The sequence below is a fragment of the Corticium candelabrum genome, chromosome 8 (assembly GCF_963422355.1).
Source record: "Corticium candelabrum chromosome 8, ooCorCand1.1, whole genome shotgun sequence".
NCBI classification, from domain to species: domain Eukaryota; kingdom Metazoa; phylum Porifera; class Homoscleromorpha; order Homosclerophorida; family Plakinidae; genus Corticium; species Corticium candelabrum.
Window position 1 is genome coordinate 5,427,782 of NC_085092.1, and position 22,849 is coordinate 5,450,630.

Here is a 22,849-nt window from a genome sequence, read left to right on the forward strand (position 1 = left end):
GTCCCCGGGCAACCATGTACTGATCTTTCAGTTGTCCGTTGCTGACTATGGATGTCCGTGCAATTTCCTCTTATACAACACTAATAGTCTATTGTGGAATTTGCGCGTGTGTGTGCGTGCACGCGCGCACGTGTGTCCAGTTACACACTACTGTAGCTCACAAATACTCAATAGAATTCATGCATGTACAATTACAAGCTGAAACTATTAGTGACTGATTTATTATATCTGTATAGTATCTTTAGTATCGATCACTAACAGCAGCACACAGTCAATTAATTTGAGAAAACGTCAACTCTTGACAGTGAAGTAATTACTACGTAAACACGACAAACATATGTCTTATTCAAATTGACTCATCCGACTCATCAGACTGGTCAAGTTCGCTGAATTTGCGCTTTCTAGAAGTGTGATGTCCATGAATATGGCGGCTCCCAGGTGTCCGCATAAGCCATGCACTGATGACGTTATCAGGGGCAAACTGTTCCAGTTCAGGACCATCACAGTGAACTCTCATTAGGTTGTCTAGAGTTGCCTGCTGCAATCTACAACGTCGATTTGACTTGATCAATTTCATACCTGAGAATTGACGCTCACATTCAGCAGTGCTGGGACTGATGGTGAACATGATGTCAACAAGATGCAAAATACTGCTTAGATCTGGGTTCTTGTACTCTGCCTTCAATAGATCACTATACACTGGAAGTAAAGGAGAAGTGCGAAGTGGCAGCAGACAACGTTTGAGTCTGCCCCATTGACTGGGCACCTCATTAATATTGCAGCTAGCCTTCTCCAGAGCTGGATAGAACGCTTCCAGTAGGGATTTGATAGCATTATGACCAAACTTCTTTAACTCGCTCTCATTGTATGGCCATAACTTAAAATTAAATATCTTGAAATGCTTCAATGGTTCTTCATCAAAGCAGGCAAATCTCTGTTTCAGATACGCTATCGAACTTTCAAATAGATTTGTTGCGTCCATGTCCCAGTCTATGCCGTCTGTTTTCGCACTTTCTCTCGTCATCCTTCTACCTCGCAACTGAATTTTGCCAAATTTGTTTTTGGAGGCATTGAATTTCAGATTGAATGATTTTCGATAGTCTCCGCCATGTTCAATAAGATCAGAAAGACTGTCAATGCAACCAGTGATGATATCTGGAATTTCAAGTACTGTTAACTTGTCTTGCTGAAATTTTCGTGAAACCTTTGTCACAACACTCAAAAAATCTAGCATAATATGAAGCCAAAAAACAAACCGGAAGCTCAAAACATTATCCAGCAAGCCTTGCGCCCTGGACTTCTCTTCATTGCTATTGCCATCACCGACGGCCATGTGCTCTAAGTGGGAGGCTAAAGATGGCAAATTGTGCAAAATAGCTTTTAGAGCTCGCTCTTTGCTGACAATCCATCTGATCTGTTTGATGTCGGAGAATGACTTGAGATCATCTTCAAAAAGAGTATCCGCAACTTGTCGCAGTTCCCGTCGTCGTTTAGGGGAATAATGGTAAAGCTTAATAATTTCCTTTGAGGTTCTTTCAAACTCATCAAGATAACACGTTCTCTTAACCGTGTCGAGAACAGCCAATTCCAGTTTGTGTGCAACACAATGTACTATTGTAGCACAGGGATGGTCACAAATGAGCTTAGCCTTGACACCATTGCGAGCCCCCATCATGACAGCAGCACCATCAAAATTGCCGCAAACGATATTTAGAGCATCGGGGAGATCATCATTCACAACATGCTTCAGGCCTGTTTGCAAAGCTGAATACACTCCATCTGCGTTAGCGTGCTTCAGGTCTACCAAGGCAGCCAACTTCGTTACAGGTTGACAACTAGAAAGTTCAACGTATCGTACCATAACCATCTCTTGCTCTATCACAGTTAAATCTGTTGATCCATCACATATTACCGAGACGTATCGATGTTCAACCAGAGCACGAGCTGTTGTCAGTCTTATCTCATCAGCCACATACTTGATAAACTTGGCTGCAGCCTTTTCGTGCAAATAATTCTTACCCAAATCAACGCCATTCAAAATTTGTAGCTTGCATATGTATTCATAGTCGACAAAGGGTTTACATCTTTTGGCAACAGCATAAGCTGTTCGAAACAAACATCTGTATCGTTGTCGTTCCCCTTCATGGAGGCGCAGAATACCTGACCCAATTACTGTAGTTTCAGCATCTACTGCTTGCTGACCGCTCATGTGTTCAGCGTGGACGCATGCCAAGTGCTGTTTCGAAACACTATGCTTTTTAATAGGGTCTATTCTAAACTTTGTGGTCCCCAAAACAAAAGGACTTCGGTTATCTGCATATAAAGAGTGCTTACAACACAATTTGCATCTCATGAAATCGGAACGCACGTTTCCATCACTTCCTATTTCTTCTACACACAACTGCAGCCAAGGAAATCGATCTTTCCAACTTGGGACAAATTGTCTTCTTCGTTTTTCAGCATCATAGACTGCATCATAACTAGCCTTCTTGCTTGCAGGAGTAGAAACAGTCACTCTGGACGTTTTAGTCAAATACTCACTAGTTGCAGTTGCTGTCAGATCCTTCTTTGCAACAAAAGCAAACATGCTTTGTTGTTTCGTCTTCTTTTGTGTAGAGCTGACTTTCTGCAGTGATTTTGGGGTGTTCAAATCGACAGTACCTAGCCTATTACGGTTAGCTTCTGTAGTCACTACAGCGTCATTCTCGCTACACGAATTAGACTCACTGCTGCTACTGGACTTCTCTTCGCCAGGACTTGATTGCTTACGAGACGGCAAAATAGGAACAAAGTGGTTTGTACGTAGCAGTGGCTGATGAAGCAATGCAGTAGACGCACAGCACCACATGATATGCACAGTGCTTGCTGCACAACCTAACATTGGTGAAAATAGACCTTGAAGAAAGTGGCGAAATCCTGAGGTACTTGCAGTATCAGGGTAAATCATTTTTAAGTTCACTCCCATTACAGAAGTCAGGGACAGCGCTTCTGGCAGACTGACATAGGATCCAAGCTTCTCGCAATTTCTAGCAGTTATCTTCAATGCTTGAGCAAAAGCTTCTAGTGTAGTGAATCCTTGCCAAGTACAGCTACTAAATATTTTATAAGAATCGTCATCTAGAATCTGGCTAAGCAGGGCTGCTGAGGACAACGAATGTTTTTGTTGGGCACAGGTGTACGCTCGCTCAACACACAGATCAGAATAGTATTTGTTGTGACGCGTCAGCTCCTTTGCAGTCTCCAGACGTAACAATTTATGACAGGATTCCTCATTACCTGTCAAGAGAAGACTCGCAGCTCGAAACAAACAATTTCCGTCTCCACGAACACAAACTGGTAAATGGTGTGTAGGAGCATCAGACGGAAATAACTGCAACGCCACGGGGTCGACTGCAAATGATCGTGCGTCAACTTCAGCTATCTTTCCGACTTCAAATTGTGACGCCATCAGAAACAAACACGAAGCATGCACGACTGAGATGTCTACATAAGAACAAAACTGGAATGACTACTATAAGCTAGAACGAAAGTCTTACAGAGCAGCAGTTGTGATAGAGATCTGATTGTGGTCACACGCGTGCATTCGCAAAGCAAGAATGTGTTGAGGAGTGGCGTTTGCCACCACCTGGACAGATGTTTTGGCCTGCTAATGATTTGCTAAAGTACATGCCATGCAAGAGTTGTAGAAGAAAGGCGCACAATGACACCTCTAGAACTACAGTTACTTCTACAAGATTGTCGAATTAGCATACTCAGCACGTGCAACTATGTATTACTCACAACAGCAGTTCACACCCATGTACCCAAGTAGCACACACGATCACACCTATAGAGTGACACCATTTAGTAGGTTGATACGTCTTGTTTGGCATTTGCCACCTGCCATCTTCTTGCCACGCGTTATTATTGTTTAGATGTTAGCGGTTACAATAGACGATAATGACTGACATGCCCTTTGCATCACCACGTGAAGCAGATTCATTGCACTACCTTGGTTGTCCCTGGGCAACTACACACCAATTATTCAGTTGTCCGTAAAAAAATTAGTTGTCCCGGGCGCCCGGGCTACCAATTTGTCGGACACTGAGCAGTGAGATTATGGAACCATTGGAACGAGACGCGAACAGATGTGGATGAGGGTACACAATCAACGTCCAAAACTGAGTTGCCGATAGCATCCGCTGGTTCCCACAAGCCAAATACCAGGGTTGGAAGAAAGAGAAAACGCGTGCAGAAGGAGTTAAAGCAGTCGGCAACATCACCTCTCTTTTCCACGGAGCAGCAGCAGTTTCTCTCGGAACTGGTGACGAAGATGGTGCAGGCGGAAAAGTCGCAGGTAGATGTAGATGGGGCGCAGGTACAGACCCAGGGAATTCCGGCAGAGCAAATTTCACGAAACCAGCAGCAGACTTCTTCAAAGTCGAAATGCAGAAGGCTGGCACGAGGAGAAGCAAGTACGCCGGAGATCTCGGAAGATAAAGAGGACGTCGAACGACCAACTCCTCGGCACACACAGACAGATATGCATCGTGATCAGTCTCACACTCTGCATAGTGTCTATCCTGTTTCGGAAAAATGGGTGAGGCAGATCCTTCCAAGTGAGTTCGTTGACTTTGACGCGTTGTTGGCCGAATGCCCAAGTTCAATTCTATACGCAGCCAGTGCAATGCCCGACAAGTCCCAAGTCGCATTAGAGGTTGGCCCTGCAGGTCTGAGCGTAGCACAAAAACAGCAACGCCACTTGGTGACGGACATTACTTCGTGGCTTACAGCATGGTCTCTGTTTGCAAACACGCTGACAATAGGTAATCCAAGTCAAGCGTCAGAGTTATTTGGTTACCAGTTACTAATTGCGCAAGTAGCTAGTCGATTTACTACGGTGGCATGGCTACAATGTGACAGGGCATTCCGTAAAGCAGCCTCTCGTAAGCCGGCTCGATGCTGGGACGAGGTAGACGTGTCATTATGGTCCATCTGTTTCACTAACCAGGCTAGAATGGTATGCTTCAAGTGTCGGGATTCCGAGCACCTAGCTTCCCAGTGCCCCAAGAAAAGACAGTACTTTCGGTCAATGGGCGACGGCAATTCCAATCAATCGGGACAACTTACCAGCAAGGGAGCGCGCGTTGTCGCCCTCGCAAACACCAACGTGCGCAGCGTGTGCAGAGATTACAACAGTGGAACGTGCAACAATGTCGAAGAAGCATGCAAGTTTGCCCACACGTGTAGCTGCTGTGGCGGACAACACGCAGCCCTTGTGTGTGAGTCAAAGAGACAGTAAATGCGACGGGGGCGCCTCAGTAATTAAGGACAGTAATTTTAGAATTAATGTCAGAGTTTCGTTTTCTGTTGCGATCTCACCCCAATGCACGGTGGGTTGACTGGTTATTAGAGAACTTAGAGCAAGGGTTTAGAATAGGTTGTAAGGACGACACGCTACATTACTCAGCACGTAACCTTCAGTCGGCAATTCAGCATCCAGACGTCGTCTCGGCAGCATTGGCAGCACAGTGTGATAAAGGTTTTCTCTCCGGGCCACACGACCATCCCCACTAGCTAATTTCGTTTCATCTGGCTTGGGTGTGGTGCCCAAGAAGGACGGGTCTTGGTGACTTATCTGTCATCTGTCGGCACCCATGGGCAAAAGTGTGAATGATGCAATCGACAAATCCGGTGTTACCATGAAATACCCATCAGTGGACACGACCATTGCTATGATTGAGACGTTTCTATTATCCCGTACATGATCAAAATTGACTTCAAGAACGTGTTTCGTCATTGTCGTGTCCATCCAGACGATTGGCATCTGTTGGGTTACGCGTGGCGGGGCAGCTATTACTACCACAGGAGGTTGCCGTTTGGTTTGCGGTCGTCCTCGTGCTTGTTTAACCAAATGGCAGATGCAGTAGAGTGGATTCTGCATGTCAAGTTCGGTATCCGACACGTCATTCATTACCTGGATGATTTTCTCATATTAGCTTCCACGAGTAAGAAGGGTAAAAAAATATTAGACACCACCGTGGCGATGCTCCAGCGTCTGGGTATGGAGTGGGCACCCGAGAAGGTGGAAGGACCAGCAAAAATTTTGACTTTTTTAGGTATAAAGATTGACTCACGCAATAAGGTACTACGCCTTCCGCAGTCCAAACGGGAAGATCTCGAAGCCGAGCTGCAGCAATGGTGCTTACGTAAGAAGTGCACAAAATGCCAGTTACTTTCACTGATCGGCAAGCACTCTCGTTTGCTGGGAAGGTCCTACCGGCAGGGCAAATATTTATTAGAAGATTAATCGATTTAGCAACAACTGTGAAAACATTTAGTCATCAGGTAAACTTGTCACAGGACACTCGCGCTCACATCCAGTGGTGGCAACGCGTACTTCCGTCGTGGCCAGAGAAGTCGTACTTCCTTACTACTTCGTGGTAGCTGTCTCCAGAGATGCAGCTGATTACTGACGCGGCAGGGTCACATGCTTTTGGGGTCTGCTGGAACAGACAGTGGCTGTGCGGGCGCTGGCTGGAGCAACACCAGCAGAAGTCGTTTTCGATCATGTGGAAAGAGCTGTACGCTATTGTTATCGCGGCAGCTACCTGCGGGTCTAAATGGACCGGAAAACGTTTGCTTTCCACTGTGACAACCATGCGGTAGTTGATATTTGGTGGAAAAAGACCATAAAGACAAACACCTCATGCAGCTCGTACGTTCACTGTACTTTATAGCAGCTAGAGGAAACGTTACTGTCTCAGTCTCGCATATTCACGGCGTGAATAATACATTGGCTGATGCATTGTCTCGTGGACAGGTGGAGAAGTTCAACGCCCTAGCTCCACTGGCAGATCCGGAACCAACACCGCTACCACCCAATTGGGAATCGCTCTGGACCACAACATTTGGCAGTTTCAACGTGCAGCAATAGCCCCGTCAACGCGGGCAGATTACGCTACGGTATGAGACAATTTAACAACTTTTGCCAAAAGCTGGGGATATCTCCCATGACGGCTTCAGAGACCACACTTTCAAGATTCGCATCGTTCAGCGCAAGGGCAGTTGGAGCGGAGACTATCAGGATGTATTTATCGGCAGTGCGTCACTTTCACATCCAGGAAGAGTACGTCGACCCGCTCCAAACGACACCTCGTTTGCAGTTCGTTCTCCGCAGCATACGGAGATCACAAAAGACTTCCCACAATAGACCACTTCGACGCCCGATCACGTTGCCAGTTCTTAGGAGTTTGAAGACGTCCCTGCACCTATGGCCTCAGCTGTGCCGCAGAGATAAGTTAATGTATTGGGAAGCATTCACAACAGCTTTCTTCGGTTTCATGCGGGTCTCACAATTTACAGCAGCAAGCGACACGTCCTTCAACGAGCAGACATTACGAGGAAAAAAAGTTCAGTTTAAGGAGGACATGGTAGTGCTCCACTTACGAATGTCCAAGTCAGACCCTTTTCATCACGACTGCAATGTAGTACTGGCTCCCACAGGGGGTCCCGTGTGCCCTGTACATGCTCTCAAACAGTATTTGGCAGTCCGGTGGATGGACGTTGGCTTACTGCTCTTCTGCTTCCAGTCAGAAGCATTTCTGTCGAGAGACAGACTTTCTTTTCAACTGCGATCTTTACTGGATAACGTGGGTATAGAATCGAGCTCATACACCTCGCACAGTTTTCGAATTGGAGCAGCTTCTAGTGCAGCGGCACCTGGATTACCAGAGCATTTGATCCAAAGGATGGGCCGTTGGACCTCTGAGTGCTTCAAGACGTATGTGAGATCGAATATTCAAGTGTTGCAGTCTGCGGTGTGTCGCATGAGTGAGCGAAAATAGTAGATAGAAATAAATTGGCAGTTGTTTTGTGTTGCATTTGGTTCATGTTTCTATCTTGCGTGGTGCCGCGATGGACCAACGCATGCTGACACTTGCTTGGGAGGGTGTTTGGGGGGGGCAGCCTCACTGGGACCGCAGAGCAAGAGGCATGCCGCCAGGGTACGGGCGTACCATTGACAACCAGTGGTATTTCTGGGAACGAGGCTATTGTTAGGTATGGTGGCAGCTGCCAGGCGGCAGCGGGTCCTTCGTGCTGTCAGGCAACAGTGGCAGGCTGCGGTCCTGCATGCCCAGCGTTGGGTGGCGCTAAGCATAGATCAGCTTCGATAACCGGAAGCTGTCCCCCAATTAACCCCACTGGTGCCTTGCAACACGTCGAGGAGAATTAATTGCAATTAAGGCAACGTCTTTGCATACATTTCAGTGATTTCAGTCTTTGTTGCTTCAGACAAGTGGCCAAAGTCAAGAGATTGCCATAAAGAAATGCATAATATGAAATGCAGGAGGCCGTCAGTTTCCACAATAGCACGACTGATGATGAAGCTTCAAGTGCAGTTTCTGTTCAGCTGTGTTTGTCGCATCTTAGTTTAGAATTGCTGCATCAAATTCTGCACTTGTATGAAGACAGAGACTTTCCAAGTGTTAGCAGACTGCTTGCCGTAGAATACATGTGTTTGATCGAAGGACACTGGTTTGCAATCGCCAAGCATTACATGAACTGCATGCTTCTCAAATCATTGTAAGTAGAGAGTTAGAGCTAATGACTGTGAGACTCTGCTAGGGTAATAACAAAGCAAGTCTTCACGCCTAATTCCGAACTCATAAAATAGCAAAGACCCAATAACCACTCTCTCCCAGCCCTCTCACGTGCTCTCCCGCCACATCACGTGCAAAAAAGCACTGCACACCATGGAGAACCAAATCTGCAGTGCAATCATGTTACACACACACTTCCTACCATCACAGACACTTGCCAATCCTCCCATGTACAAACAACAGTTTGAATGTCATCACAAAATATGTTACATACAAACAAACTTACATTAGTTGTTGCTGCTTTGTTGCACTTTGATTCAATGAGACGTTGTACTACAGGTAAACGACCATCAAGACATGCCCTGAAAAATGGTGTGTAGCCCCACTAAACAATTTGAAACAATAACTACAAGTCAGCAAAAGTAATGTTAACAGTAAAACCTCATGACGATCTTCAATGTTGAGACCAATACTCAACAGATAATCAACAACATCAACATTACCAGCAACGTGTAAAGCTGTAAATCCAATCTGTAGTTGACACACAATGTTAGAAGAACATTTATCAGTACAATACTAACTGCACTGCATGAAACACACATATACAACAGACACAATTTAAGGCTGGAAAAATAGTCATCAATAGTCTCGCTTAGCCAAACCCTCTCCCATCAGGTCAAAGTTCCAGGCAAGAAAGGGTCTGGTGAAGTGTCGCTGTGTTGCTCTTTCACAGATAATGTGTGATTTAAATACCAAATTTGGTTTGTTAGACGTTCACTAAAGACCATATCAGTATGCACACATCATCTTGTTTTCGATGACGTTAGTTGCAGGATCTTACAAATATATCTGCCACTCTAGACTGTCTGTGGTCACTTTGGACACCAAAAAGCATCCAGTACTGTACATACATATCCAGGAGTACATACATATCCAGTCAAGTCACTGCTATGTCACCTCCTTTCCCCTCATGACTCTCCACTGTCACACCAGACATAACAGTGCCTAAACTGTTTTGCAGAATAAGAATCTACGCATTGATTCACACATCTGCAAAGAACTCTTCTTTTATTGTGACTTATGATCTCCACACACTTGACAATCAAAGCTGGACATACTGCACAATGTGTCTACACTGTACAAGCAATAGCAACCTTTCTGGACTGCAGCTAGTACAGATTTAGGACAACGTCTGACACACAGTGTGGACAGCTTCTTTGTATAAAATGAAATCAGGCCACATAGGTCTTGCTTACATATTTAAAAACGACTCAAGAGGCATCAATGTGTGATTAACAGTGTCACTTCCATTGACAAGGGACTGTGCTTTGTAATAGATGTTTTGCATTCATTATCTATCATGCCAAACATTTCACCAGGACACCATCTAAGTTGCATGCTTGCATATGCAAAAACGTGGACGTTGCATGCACAGTTTTATGAATAAAAACTAAAGTCTACCACAAAAGTTTAACTAAAAGCGCAAGACTAATCATTGAACATTGTTTCTCCGTGTGATGTTTCAATCATGAACATCAAACTAAATACACATAATTCATTGTATCTATACACAATGTCCTTCCAGTTGACACGCCTTTTCTTCAAATTATTTTTACTCAACTCCATCAACAAAGTGACAATTACCCCAACCTCAAAACTACACCAATTCCCATACACCACAAAACAGTCTATCTTAATCAACACAGTGTCGCTAATGTAACACTCATTTACATCATTTCTCAATTGGCAAAATCAAATCACAAATACTGTCACATACTAATACACTCACATGGTTTTTCACTTGTCTATTGCAACCACAAGATATTAATCTCTTCATAATAGACACATGACCACCTCTACTTGCATAGTGTAGAGCTGTCCATCCAAACTACCCATATAACAGACATAAGATCATGATGTTGTTAGCAGTGAATACAATACTAATACATTTACATCTAGAAACACTGACTATAAAATATAACACATCCAATTCACCATTTCTTCTCACTAAACCCAATTCCACACAATACATCATAACCTCATTACACCACAAAACGTTTAACAATTCATATCATTTGGACTCCATTGACGTGTCTGCTTGTCTCGAAGCATTTAAGTCTTGCTAACACTCAATTTCACCTCAAGCCTACATCTGAGATGACAACCTGCTACATGTCGCTTACTTTTAGCAATAGCACATACAATATCTATTTTAGTAAAGAAATATACACACAAAACACAATAACTAGAAGTATCTATGTTAAAACCTTTCTCTACTTTCCACTCTCCTTCATTTATTTTCATGCCCACACTTGAATAAATATATACGAGTAGGAATGAAATAGTGCAAGGTAAGATAACAATGCCAATCTAGCATGTTTCTTCTCTGTTCTGTGTCTATATCTTACAACACAATGTTGGTCCAACTTGCCAGCTGTGACAACCTATTCATTGATTATTCATTGTAAGCACACCAGAGATGCCATTAACATTACTCATTAAATCAATCATTGAAACACAACAAACTGCACTCAAATTTCTAACCAATTTATCAACTCAACACAAATCTGACAATCACAATAAACTAACAAGTTGCACATACTGACACACACTTCACATATTACACTGCACTCTCACCCACTTCTCTTGATACTTCACATTGGCTTTTTTTCTTATAAGTAGATCAACCATATCGGTTGATCCCACACCACACGCTACTTGAAGAGCAGATGGATAACCACCAAATTCAGTACCATAGTCTCCCTACAAAATATGGAGTCCTCTAAAGTAAAGTCAGTTGTAAACCGTCCATAACATGGGAGTGTGTGTGGACGTGACCATATAGCGAGCGTCATTTGTGTCGGCTAAGCAAGCGCGTATGAGATAGAGGAAACGATTCATTCAATAATCTGGTCGGTACAAAGTCAGACGGTAAAAGCAACGTCACCTCGACTCTTACGTTGAGAAGCATAACATACAAACGACGTCTTCACTACAAACATGCTCGCGGCTCGATCACAAATTTTGCGATTTATAACGTCGAACACGCTGCGCTCTCTATTTCCCATCACTCACTCAAATTCTTACCACATCTCTTGCTACAACATTGACGTCAGCGCTCTTCGCGATTGCTTCGGAGGCCTTTTCTACGTCCTTTTGCACAACAGCATCGAAAAGAGCATCGTCAATCGCTCTTGAACTTTGGCTATTCGCCATCTAGACCACTAACTCAGACGCAAGCGTAGACAAAGGAATGAGTGCTAAATTTAGTAACTGTGACATCATGTCGCGTGATCTTACAACGGAAAATGTTGATATCAACTAATTTTATTTTTAGATGCATTTTATACCGTAATATTTAATTTATCGTGTCAGGTTTAACTATTACAATTGTAGCTGCTGGTGCCTACTACTGAAAAGGACACACAAAGTTCCCACAATTTTCGTCAATTATCACTGTCCATGATATGATGTCTCTGTTTCGATGACATACCAGGTCCATTAGTTCTGTTGATCGTGTAAATATGTTTTTACAAACACGTCTGTTTGCCTGTCTGTCCAACCACCACCCGTCTGTCTGTCTGTCTGTCTGTTTGTTTGTCAACCCATCTGTCTGTCTGTCTACTCGTCTGTATGTATGTTTGTCTGTCCATTTATTTACTGTAGCTGTTACTGCACTGCCACATGCAGTTGCTCTCCATGTGAATATCGTCTGCTTATCTTTCATCATAAGAAGACATGACTCTGATGACTAACTCATGCACACATAATAACCAATCTGCACGACAAATTCTAAAACATACAAATAAATGAGATCGACTTGTCTATAAAAACAATAAAAATCAGTTACCAGTGACTGCAAACAAGCCACAGTGTTTGCACTAATCTATAAAATTTACTATTCTGTAACAACAAATACATTGTCAACCTAACATTTTCTACACTAATTGATATCAATAACCAGGCTAAGACTCATGCTTGTCGATCAAACAATCAAGTATCTCCCTAATCATGTCCACTATCGGTTTGAATTGTTGTTACTGCCGACAGTTGACTGAACCACACTGTGCAGGTCAGACAGTAGTAACGAGTCATCAACAGATTCTGGACTTCCAACCATTTCCTAACCTACAAATGCAAACGCTCAACTAACAATATGCAAGCCCCACTTTTTTCACAGCCCTCCACTTTGCACACAAAGAGCAAAGAGATACAATATCATCACTCTCCGCTCGTCTTGTGCACATGAGAGGCTGTGAAGAAAGATAAAGAAGCCACTAGACAGACATGCTATAAATTAAATTCATGGACAAACAAGCAATTTAACCCACCCACCCGACTTCACAATTGACTTCACTAACTGAAAATATATTTGCAAATTATACTCCTTCAACCCACTGACGTTTCCTAATCAATTTCAGTAAAGTTGTCCTGTTTTTCCCAAGATCATCAGTGTTATTAATATTTCCCATCTCACCAGATGATATTATCTCTCATTGGTATAAATGATCGGCAACATCATCTGCATCCAATTTTGCTACCAGTAAATGTCACTGTTTTCTGATAAGATCCTCTGCCAACTTTTGTCTGCCACATCCTAAAACGACCTTAAATTGAGCAACAGACACAACAACAATCTAAATGCCAAATAATTAATAAGCAAATGAACAGAGACAAACAGACAGACAAACAGACGGACAGACAAACAGACAAACATAAAAACAACAAAGATTGCCAACCTAACATATACATATCTGTGTTTCACTGGTTAGAGATATTATAATTGTTGAAAAATATTTTGTGGAAGAACACATACCATGCAGCCAAATTTTGCAACTGTTGCTTCATTCTGACTTTCCATCACTGCTTTGACTGCAACATCGTCATCCTTGAAACCAATCCAGTGACTTGATGGCCGACTTTCACTACCATATTGTTGCAAGGTGATGACTGCCCGATTTCACCGATTCCCTCCAACCTCTGAAGGATCTTTGCAACTGTTTGTTTGATATAGACAATGTTTGTTTCATTTCATTTACAACAGTATCCGTATCTATAGAGTGTATAAAAGCATTAATCAACGGTACAGTGTAGTATAATTATTTTGTTAATATTAATTACAATTTCTAAATATTCTACATATTATCTATTGCAAGGCTAAAACCTACTGGATATATAACTTTACAGGTCACACTGTGTAATTTATAAAAACTAATTGTATATGAATATTTTTATAAGTCAGTGCATTCTCTTTATTATTCCTAAATTAGAAGTAATGTTCAACATACAGCTGCCAAACTGCATGCGTATACAACAATTCAATTTAAATTAATTAATTAAGTAAACCAGATTTAAAAATAAAAATAAAGCAACAACAGTCATCATCATTTGTTTTGAAGACAATTAACATTCCAAAATTTGTGTTTCAAGCAGACAATTACGTATTATAGTATAGCAAGCTTTCTCATTGTTAGTATTAACAACACACACGTCTATGTATGGCTATAGAAAGCCTTTACTAACACATCAATCAATGTCTAATGTCTTCATTCTGTTGACTGTGTTTACAGTTACGTATACATAGAGAGTGTCGTTATGCCCCTCCATAATGGGCAAGTGGGGTCTTTACCCCCATCTGGGTGCCCACCAACCCGGCAGGTGAGCCCAGCAGGGTACATGTTTCCGTGTAGTCCATACGGCGATCAATGACTAGCCAATTCGATATAGATTGCAGGCATTACGGTGACCGTGTACTCGATACAGCACGCCTAGTGGATATCAACGACCACCAGGAAAGCACTGGACGTCATCGTCAACGGACCGTTCACCAGACCACAGAAACTCCCCAACGACTGAAACGAGTCATAGTCTCATGGATAAAGCTAGAGAAACATGAGAAAGAAAGACAGACAAGTTTCACAATTTACTGTCGTCACTGGGGTTTGAACCCCCAAACCATGGAGTGGTAGCCATTGTCGCTAACCACTAAGCCACGGCGGTGACAAAGAGAGAATTTATATCATCATGCAGTATGTATTTGTTATTATTATTTCACAACTTGAAACTGTATATATAGTTTTTGCAATAATTGCAATTATTGTAATATGCATCACCTTTTTGGTTCTGAACACCTTCGGTGTACCAGCCTCCTGATTCTAATCTATACATAACACTGGTCAGTAAATGTTTGAAAATTTTTATAACATTGCATCCACGTTACCATTTTGTGTCTCAACTCTTCTATGCTTGCTTTCACACAGAGCTGCTTTCACACAGAGCTGCCTTCTCCAAAGCTGCTTTCTAATACCGATTAACAGCAATTTGTGTAATAATTCTGGCATATATGGCAACAACAACAATCTTACCATGGAGTGTTCCTACTGCTTTCCTGTTACTTGTTGTTCTTTCTGCACATGGCTCTATATATTAGCAAACATCCATAAATTTGCGATATAGAAATATTGCATGTACACGTCTATAGTCTAGACAATGCAGCATGTACTGATCAGCTCCAAGATGTTTGTAAGCCATCACGTATTGCGAGTCTCCTCTCATTGTGTGAGACCATTTTGGTTGCCCTCTTTCTCTTTTTCTTCTCTACCGATATTGTACTAGTAGCCTCGTTTACACTGGCTGTTGCTATATAGACAGGTACATGCTATTATTACTACACTTGGCAACTAGCTAGACATATAGGTAGTGTACACACGTAAGTATAAACACGCACACACACACACACACACACACACACACACACACACACACACACACACACACACACACACACACACACACACACACACACATGTGCAGACCATCATGCAGTGTCACACACATTAAATTTACAGCGTCATGTGACATGTTAATTGATTAAGATAGATGCAACTACTGTCATCATGTTCATCCCGACTGGATGTCATCCAAAGTCACGCTTTCGCCGCAAAATCAACTTGACAACAAACATTAGTTACACCGTCCACGCACTTTTAGTTAGATACACTGTACTTGTTTGTCTGGCTACAGGCATGCATGTCGATTGCGGTCACCGTATACAGTTTTTGTAAGCTAGCTAGATGCATGTGGCGTGGGGACAGCGAGATTCTAGCTCACAACAAACTAGGTAATACAAGAGTCTGCATGCTTTCAAGACAGATCAAATGTCGAATCTATAGGTTTACGGGCCTCTAGAGTCCATGTATACCAAAACATAATCAGCTCCATCTGAAGTCTGGAAAGAAGTTATTAAGAATCTCATTTGAATCACACAGAAGTGAACAAAATCGTTGAATGTAATAAATGGTCAAACTACAAGTAACTGGCACAGTAACTTCTTAGACAAAACCAGTCCTCTAATGTGTGAAATCAATAAAAACAAATTTGTGCATCTGTCTGTCTGTGTGTCTGTTTGTGTGTCTATTCGTCCGTCTGGCTTGTTTGTCTGTGTATTTGGCTGTGTGTCTGTCCATCCATCTATGCATCCAATGGTTGATCCAGGATTCTCACAAGAGACAGACGTGGACTGTCAGGTTCGGTAAGGACGTCATCAGTTAGTCACGTGTCCATCTTCAACATTTTCGCAGCTGGCCCTCTAGGATTATAACTATTTCAAATATTTCTGACAAGCTCCTGATCAGCAGCCCTCTGCTTAGGAGGACGTTTAGGCCAGTACATCTTTAAGTTTAGTCAATGACTTCTCTCCAATAACATGGTCGCCCCTCCTGTGGAAAGTTTGTGCAACGTTCGTAGAACTAGCCAGACCTTACCCGCTTTCACTTTGGAGGCTCTGGCTACGTGAGACTACCGAAGACCACTAGTCCAAGACAAGCTCGTGTGCTTTGTGCCAAACTGGTGTGCTAAATTTCTAGAGCTCAAGTTCATTCATGAAACACAAGTGCACGTTAGTTTAAATGATACGTGGGAGTCGATGAAAAAGAACACGAACACAAGCTGTACAGTACTAGTAGTCCCCGACGTGCATGTACTCTGCACGAGATACAGGCGTGCACCTCTCCCTATATCCGCCACTGGCATCTATCTGTCTGCCTGTCCGTCCATCTCTCTATCCGTCTGTCTTCCTGTCTCTATTGTTGCCCTCAAGACAAGCAATCAAAAACTGTACACAAATAACAGCAAACAGACTACACGACACGCACACAACATTTACCAACAACTCACTCTATAACAATAACACAACAACCAATAAAACTACCAAATTCGAACGCATCATGAGAGAAAGAGAAGAGTGTCATGTGTGAGCATAACGTCTGTTAATAAGATGTAAGTCGACGTAATTACCTTCCATAATTCAAGTCCAAGGTCAACAAGAGGAGTAGTCACGTTCAGTGAAATCCTCGTTCTACTCCATTAGGCATCGACAGTCTCTGCAGTCGACCGGAAAAGCAAGCTCGATCGTGTTGTTTTTGTTGTGCACGTCTACGTATCGAATCAAAGTAAAACAACAACGTCGTTGGCGACTTTCTTCTTTGAACTTGATAGTGAAGATATCCACAGTTCGTTTGACATCGTTTGGCAATAGAGTTGAGAGCATCCGATCGAAGACCATCCCACAAACGATTCGCGCCCGTCTAGCTGTACAATAAGATCCTCGAATTGGTCTTTGCTGTTGGGCTGATGGTCAGTCACAAGAACCGTTGAAAAATTGCCGGTTGAATCAACAAGCTACACAACACATATATTAACTTATTGGCGAGCGAAGCGAGCCTCTCTCTTGTCATGTCAATTGAGCTCGAGATATATTATATTATATATATATATATATATATATATATATATATATATATATATATATATATATATACGTACATCAACACTTGTCATATGGATTTACGGCAAAACAGAAAGACAAATCAACAAAACGACGATGCCAGATGAATGCAATTTTGACTCCGTAACATATGCGCGAAAAATTGAAGCAAGGGACCTCTTTTGAGGGGTCGACTCAATTGTAATTTCTTGGCGAGAAGAGTCAAACGACTCACGATTTTGCTCCCTTACGCGACTAAAGAGGAAAGGAGACTGATTTGTGACAAACGGAATGAAAAGGAAAAGCTAAAAGAAGAGAAAAGTCTGTTTTTGAGTTTCCGCGCGTTACTTTGATAGAAATTATTGCTACGCAACCATTGTCACGTGACTATGCGATCATTGTTAGGCGACTATCTCAGTAAACGAGTGAGACGACTGAAGCGTGAACGAAGAATTGAAGACAACTATAGTGTTTTGCGTTCAATTATCTGAACTCAGCGTTCAGTTACCCGATTCAGGCAAGCAATTATCCGAATTGGGCGTTCAGTTATCAAGCCTGTAGGCTTGGGGGGTGCACTGGGTGCACGTGCTCCCTCCCAGGACCCGTTCACGGAAGAAGTCCGGGTAGTAGGCAAAAGGACTCCGAGGAATGTGTCGGAACTCCAAAGTACATGTCAGATATTTGGCTATCCTGTTTGCTACCTGGTAACTTGGAGAAGTGTGTGTTCGTCACAGTGACACTAGATGGGACGGTCTCAGGAAAAAGATAGAAAAAGGAGGCAAGCAGCGGCTACTTGTCAACGGCTGGACGGTTTTCTAGTTCCGAAAAGGGCACGTGATCAACTTGTGACTCCTGATCCAGATTTTACACAACTGGTTTCAGTAGACGATCAACTAACACCGACTTCCAGTGAATGCTGTAGTGGTAGTGTAGAAAGAGTATTGTCGTCCTTTACCGCCACGTATGTCGAGCCTTTGCGCAACACATGCTGCGAAGTTCACGACAACGAGGCTCAGCGTGCAGGCGTCGCAGGAGATCAGCGTGCACGCGTCGCAGGCGGCAATCAGCAATGCCATCATGCTAATACTTCTAATCATGATTTAGTGGATGATATTGGCAAATTGTTTTTCAAAGCCAAGTCTTGTGTCGATTTCTGCAACTCCATGCAGGCTCAGGGTGCTGCGGAGAAGTATAACCTACCGACAAATCACAGAAAGCCTCGTGCCGACCAAGTTTTTCCTCCGACATGTATCGGTGGCCGCAACCAAGCTTTTCGTCCTGTTTGGCTATCAGAACACCCGTGGATGGTTTACAGCGAGCAAGTGGATGGTGTCTTTTGCATTGCTTGTGGAATTTTCGTTGCTAAAGTGTCCAAGGGGAAGTTTGTATGCAAGCCTTTTCGTGATTGGAACAAGAAAGGAGAAAAAGCAAAGGAGCACGAGCAGTGCTTATACCATCATCAAGCCATCGAGCAAGCTGATGACTTCGAGCGAACCTTGGAGAATCCAGATACTACCATTACTGCACGTCGGACACCCGCAGGGCGGCCGATGTCGCGCGTAATCGTGCTGTCCTGAAGTCCATTGCTTCTGCTGTGTTGTACTGCGCCAGACAGTGCATTGCTTTACGTGGAGACGCAGAGACTGTGGAATCACCTGAAAATCCAGGTAATTTTCTTTCTCTGCTGCGGCTTCTGGCAGTGCACGATGAAGAGTTAAGAAGACACCTGGAAATTCCTGCAATGCGATGTGCAACTTATCTTTCTCCTCAAACACAAAATGAGCCGATTAAAGTCATGGGAAACCACATCCTCTTACAGAAAATAATAGGTGATTTGACAGCTGCGCCCTATTACGCCATCCTTGCCGACGAGGTAACTTCGCATAACGTTGAGCATCTTGCCGTCCGCGCCAGGTTTGTTGACAGAAGTACTAAAGAGGTCAGAGAAGAGTTTTCAACGTTTTTGAAGTTGGACAGAATTACTGGGGAGCGGATTGCAGATGGTATCTTTGGCTTTCTGGAAGAGAATAACATACCACTCGCTACTATGCGTGGTCAGGGCCACGACGGCGCAAGCTACATGTCTTCAGATCGAGTGGGTGTCCAAGCCAGGATTAGACATAAAGCTCCTTTAGCCACCTACGTACACTGCAGTGGCCACTGCCTTAACCTTGTGATAAGCAAGTCATGTGCTCTTCCCGAAGTACGTAATGTGATCGATTGCGTTAAAAAACGCAGCCGTTTCTTTCTCGATAGTCCAAAGAGAAGTGGTGTTCTAGAGATTATCATCGACCACATCGTGGTCAATGAAGAGAGGAGGAAACCACCGATCGATCTGTGCAAGACGCGATGGGCTGAGCGGCATTCGGCTTATCGGCACTTCTACCAAGGGTATGTATTTGTGGTTGAAGCTCTAGAGATGATAGCTTTCCGCTATCACTTGGATAAATATGGGACTTCGTATGCTGACTGGGACTATGCAGGCCGCAATGAAGCACAGCAGATTCTGCCCAGTGTTACTTTCTTTCAGTTTGTTGTTGTGTTTGTGACGATATATCAGTACTTATCACACCTTTCGGGCATTACCGTGAAGCTGCAGCGCATAACATGATATCTGAAATTGTGAGGACCCACGACAGCGAGCGCGCAAACGTTGAAAGCAGCTTTTCTCAAATCTACAAAGTTAGTTCAGACATGGCAAAAAAGGTTGGAAGTACAATTGCAATGCCTCGCATTGCAACAAGGTAACAAAATCGCAGCAATATTCCAGCTGCTTCTGTTCGAGAGTATTTCCAGAAAAATGTTGCAATTCCCTTTCTTGATCATATTATTATTAGCATCAACCGGCAGTTCTCAAAGTCGGCAGTCACAGCCATTTCCTTACTTGGTCTCGTACCGAGTATCATATGTTCGCAAGATGTCAACCCGGAGGAGGCGCTGATCAAGTACAGAGATGATCTGCCATCGCCTGAATTGATGGACGCGAAACTCAGGCGCTGGAGGAACAGGTATATGGCGATGCCCCCTGAGAAGAGACCGTGCTCACCAGCAAAAGCCATCAAAGAATGTGACGCCACTGACTTCCCAAACATCTCAGATCTTTTGACCATCGCCTGTACCATGCCTGTCACCTCGTGTGAATGTGAGAGAAGCGCCAGTGCTTTACGACGCCTAGACAACTATATGCGCGCATCCATGGGTAAGGACAGATTGTCTCACCTTGCTCTCCTTCACATCCACTACGATGTACCAATAGATCTCGACGACGTAGTCGATTATTATGCTCGCCTTCACCCTCGCAGACTCGAACTCGACTCGGTACTGTTACACTAATGTTTTCTGCTAACTCTAAGTCTTACATATACAATTATGAATACAGATACGTATTATTAGATAATGCCCGCGCAATTGCAAATACAATTATGTGAACCAAGTATACAAACGCAATTTAACCATGTTTCCAAAGTGGTGAATCCACAAAAAAACTTTAGCGCAGTGCGATTACATTTAATTAAAACCACATAGACTTTGTTGGCAAATGCACCCCCACTCCTGCGACCAGCCTACGGGCCTGCTGTAAAAGATACTTCGAAGCAGCCACGGCTTGGCATGCTAGCAAACTAGATGCTGGAAACAAAAAAAGAACATCTCTGAGGTATTAATGTAGAGCAGAGTTTCATAAACTGCTGTTCATCTGATAGTGGCTTAATTGTAGCATGCAGCTAGCCATAGTGTCGTATACACGTATAGATTGAATCATGCATGGTTACATTTAGGCATGAGAAAAGTATGACAGTTCTACATTGTGACAAATAGCTAGTTTTTGACGACATTCAAATACAGTTTACAGCAGTTTCCTTGAGTCGTCGAGCCATTTCTCCTCGTCCGACGTCCTTCAAAATTGTGCAAAACTTCCGAAACAATTTTGGATCTTGTCTGAGTAGACATAAAACAAGCTTGTCGACGTTCCTTTCACTCAGCGGTATTTCGCAGCACGATCATGTTTGAAAATCGTTCAAGGAAATTAGGCTAGAGCCGAGCAAACGGCAAAGCAGCTCTTGGTCTACAATCAAGTCGTCGACTACATATGAATAATGAGTGACAAGAGATTGCCAAGGATCGTGATCGACAAACGAATGATACATCACTCGGTCTTGATCAACATAACTGAAGTAAACGTACGGGAACTTGTATACGTACGGGAACTTGTACGGGACCTTGTAAACGTACGGGAATTTGAAAACGTACGAAAACTTGTGCACAATATAAAATCATTCGGCTACTAGTAAATGCTCGGTTAGCATTGTGTTTGGCGAGCGGTGGTGTTCTGTCTTCACCTATTCGCGTAACAATGGTTGCGCTACGTAGCAATAGTATTTGTCAAACAAACGCGGGAACTCAGGAAACAGACTTTCGGTTGCTCTTCTATAGTATTTTTCTTTCAATTATCCGAATCCGGTGTTTAATTTTCTGAACTCGGCGTTCAATTATCCGATTCAGGCGTTCCACTATTCGTTGCTTACGGCTGTTGTGCAATATCATGGAAAACTGAATAACTTACACAGTCTGTGGTTGGGCAGCTGCTAAAATATCTTCATTCATCGGCTGACTAGACGCAATAATTTGTAATTAATCTTGACTTTAGCGTAAATTTTTAGCGTGTGTTGTAGGATAATTTCCTTTGCACTAATCTTGGTGTCCCACGTTTTCGCGGAGGTTTAGCTAAGCTGTTGTGAGCGAACTAAATCTACATATCTAGGAAGCCTACAACAACGCCTTGCTCCGTCAATCGTGGTGTAATCCGCATACTTTGTAAATCGCGTCTCTTGCGTGAGCCTATATGAAAGGGATTTTGTAAAAGTCACGAGACTTGGCGAGTAGCGTACTCTAAACGTTTAGGGCTGAACCGACTTTCGGTCTGGGGACTACGTCTGTCACGCTACAGAAATGTGCCACGCCTCGTTAGTGTGGCCCAATCGTGAAGCATTACTTCCTTTATGTCGTACGTGGCAACCAGAGACAATGGACGAACGGCCACTCGTACGCGCGAAACTTTCACGAGAGAGTTCTATTACCAGAACGGTGTAATTTATGTTTGCCATTGTTAGGACCTGTCGGAAATTATCAACAGAATTCACCTGTCTGCAACTGCTGACCCAAAATATCGTTTTCTTGGTTTTACGATATTTTTTACGGGAATCTAATAATATCATTACGTAACCGGGAGAGATTCTATGTCCCGTATACAATGACTTTACTTACGACTACAGACTATTTACGGACTCTGTGGTCACGCGAAACGACAGTCGCTATGTAGGACTTTAAATATATTTTACAGGTTGCACGTCTAGAAAGAAAATAGCGTGTATATTCGTAATTCTTCGCGACAATTACTCCTCCTAGCGTACGTACGTACGTGGTGTTCAGGACTTTGAAGGCTCATAGCTGTAGAAGCGACGGTGTAAACACGGCTTCGACTAGTAAATGCTCGGTTAGCATTGTG

At 43.2% G+C, this 22,849-nt stretch overlaps 3 protein-coding genes and 2 long non-coding RNA genes across 9 annotated transcripts; 1 reads left to right on the forward strand and 4 right to left on the reverse strand.

Annotated features, from left to right (window-relative positions):
- Window positions 1-164: 164 nt before the first annotated feature.
- Window positions 165-3,448, reverse strand: LOC134182926 (zinc finger protein 862-like). Its single transcript, XM_062650368.1, has one exon. The coding sequence runs from the start codon at window positions 3,446-3,448 to the stop codon at window positions 347-349; it is 3,102 nt and encodes a 1,033-aa protein (XP_062506352.1). The 3' UTR covers window positions 165-346.
- Window positions 3,449-6,992: 3,544 nt separating this feature from the next.
- Window positions 6,993-7,826, forward strand: LOC134182927 (uncharacterized). Its single transcript, XM_062650370.1, has one exon. The coding sequence runs from the start codon at window positions 6,993-6,995 to the stop codon at window positions 7,824-7,826; it is 834 nt and encodes a 277-aa protein (XP_062506354.1).
- Window positions 7,827-8,511: 685 nt separating this feature from the next.
- LOC134182928 (ankyrin repeat domain-containing protein 39-like) lies at window positions 8,512-11,798 on the reverse strand. The gene is made up of 5 exons (XM_062650371.1): window positions 11,670-11,798; window positions 11,220-11,345; window positions 10,372-10,470; window positions 9,024-9,113; window positions 8,512-8,967 (listed from the first exon to the last, which is right to left on the reverse strand). The coding sequence occupies exons 1-5, from the start codon at window positions 11,796-11,798 to the stop codon at window positions 8,761-8,763; spliced, it is 651 nt and encodes a 216-aa protein (XP_062506355.1). The 3' UTR covers window positions 8,512-8,760.
- A 356-nt stretch (window positions 11,799-12,154) lies between these two features.
- LOC134183771 (uncharacterized) lies at window positions 12,155-14,979 on the reverse strand. 5 transcript variants are annotated; one of them, XR_009970556.1, is made up of 6 exons: window positions 14,948-14,979; window positions 14,803-14,882; window positions 14,696-14,742; window positions 13,399-13,635; window positions 12,544-13,179; window positions 12,157-12,485 (listed from the first exon to the last, which is right to left on the reverse strand). It is a non-coding gene; the product is annotated as an uncharacterized LOC134183771 (long non-coding RNA). The 5 variants fall into 5 exon arrangements; XR_009970557.1 differs by having other exon boundaries at window positions 12,157-12,859; window positions 12,918-13,179; window positions 14,948-14,965; XR_009970559.1 differs by having other exon boundaries at window positions 12,161-12,710; window positions 12,918-13,179; window positions 14,948-14,965.
- Window positions 14,980-15,093: 114 nt separating this feature from the next.
- Window positions 15,094-17,150, reverse strand: LOC134183819 (uncharacterized). The gene is made up of 3 exons (XR_009970585.1): window positions 17,072-17,150; window positions 16,878-17,015; window positions 15,094-15,221 (listed from the first exon to the last, which is right to left on the reverse strand). It is a non-coding gene; the product is annotated as an uncharacterized LOC134183819 (long non-coding RNA).
- Between the last annotated feature and the right edge of the window lie 5,699 nt (window positions 17,151-22,849).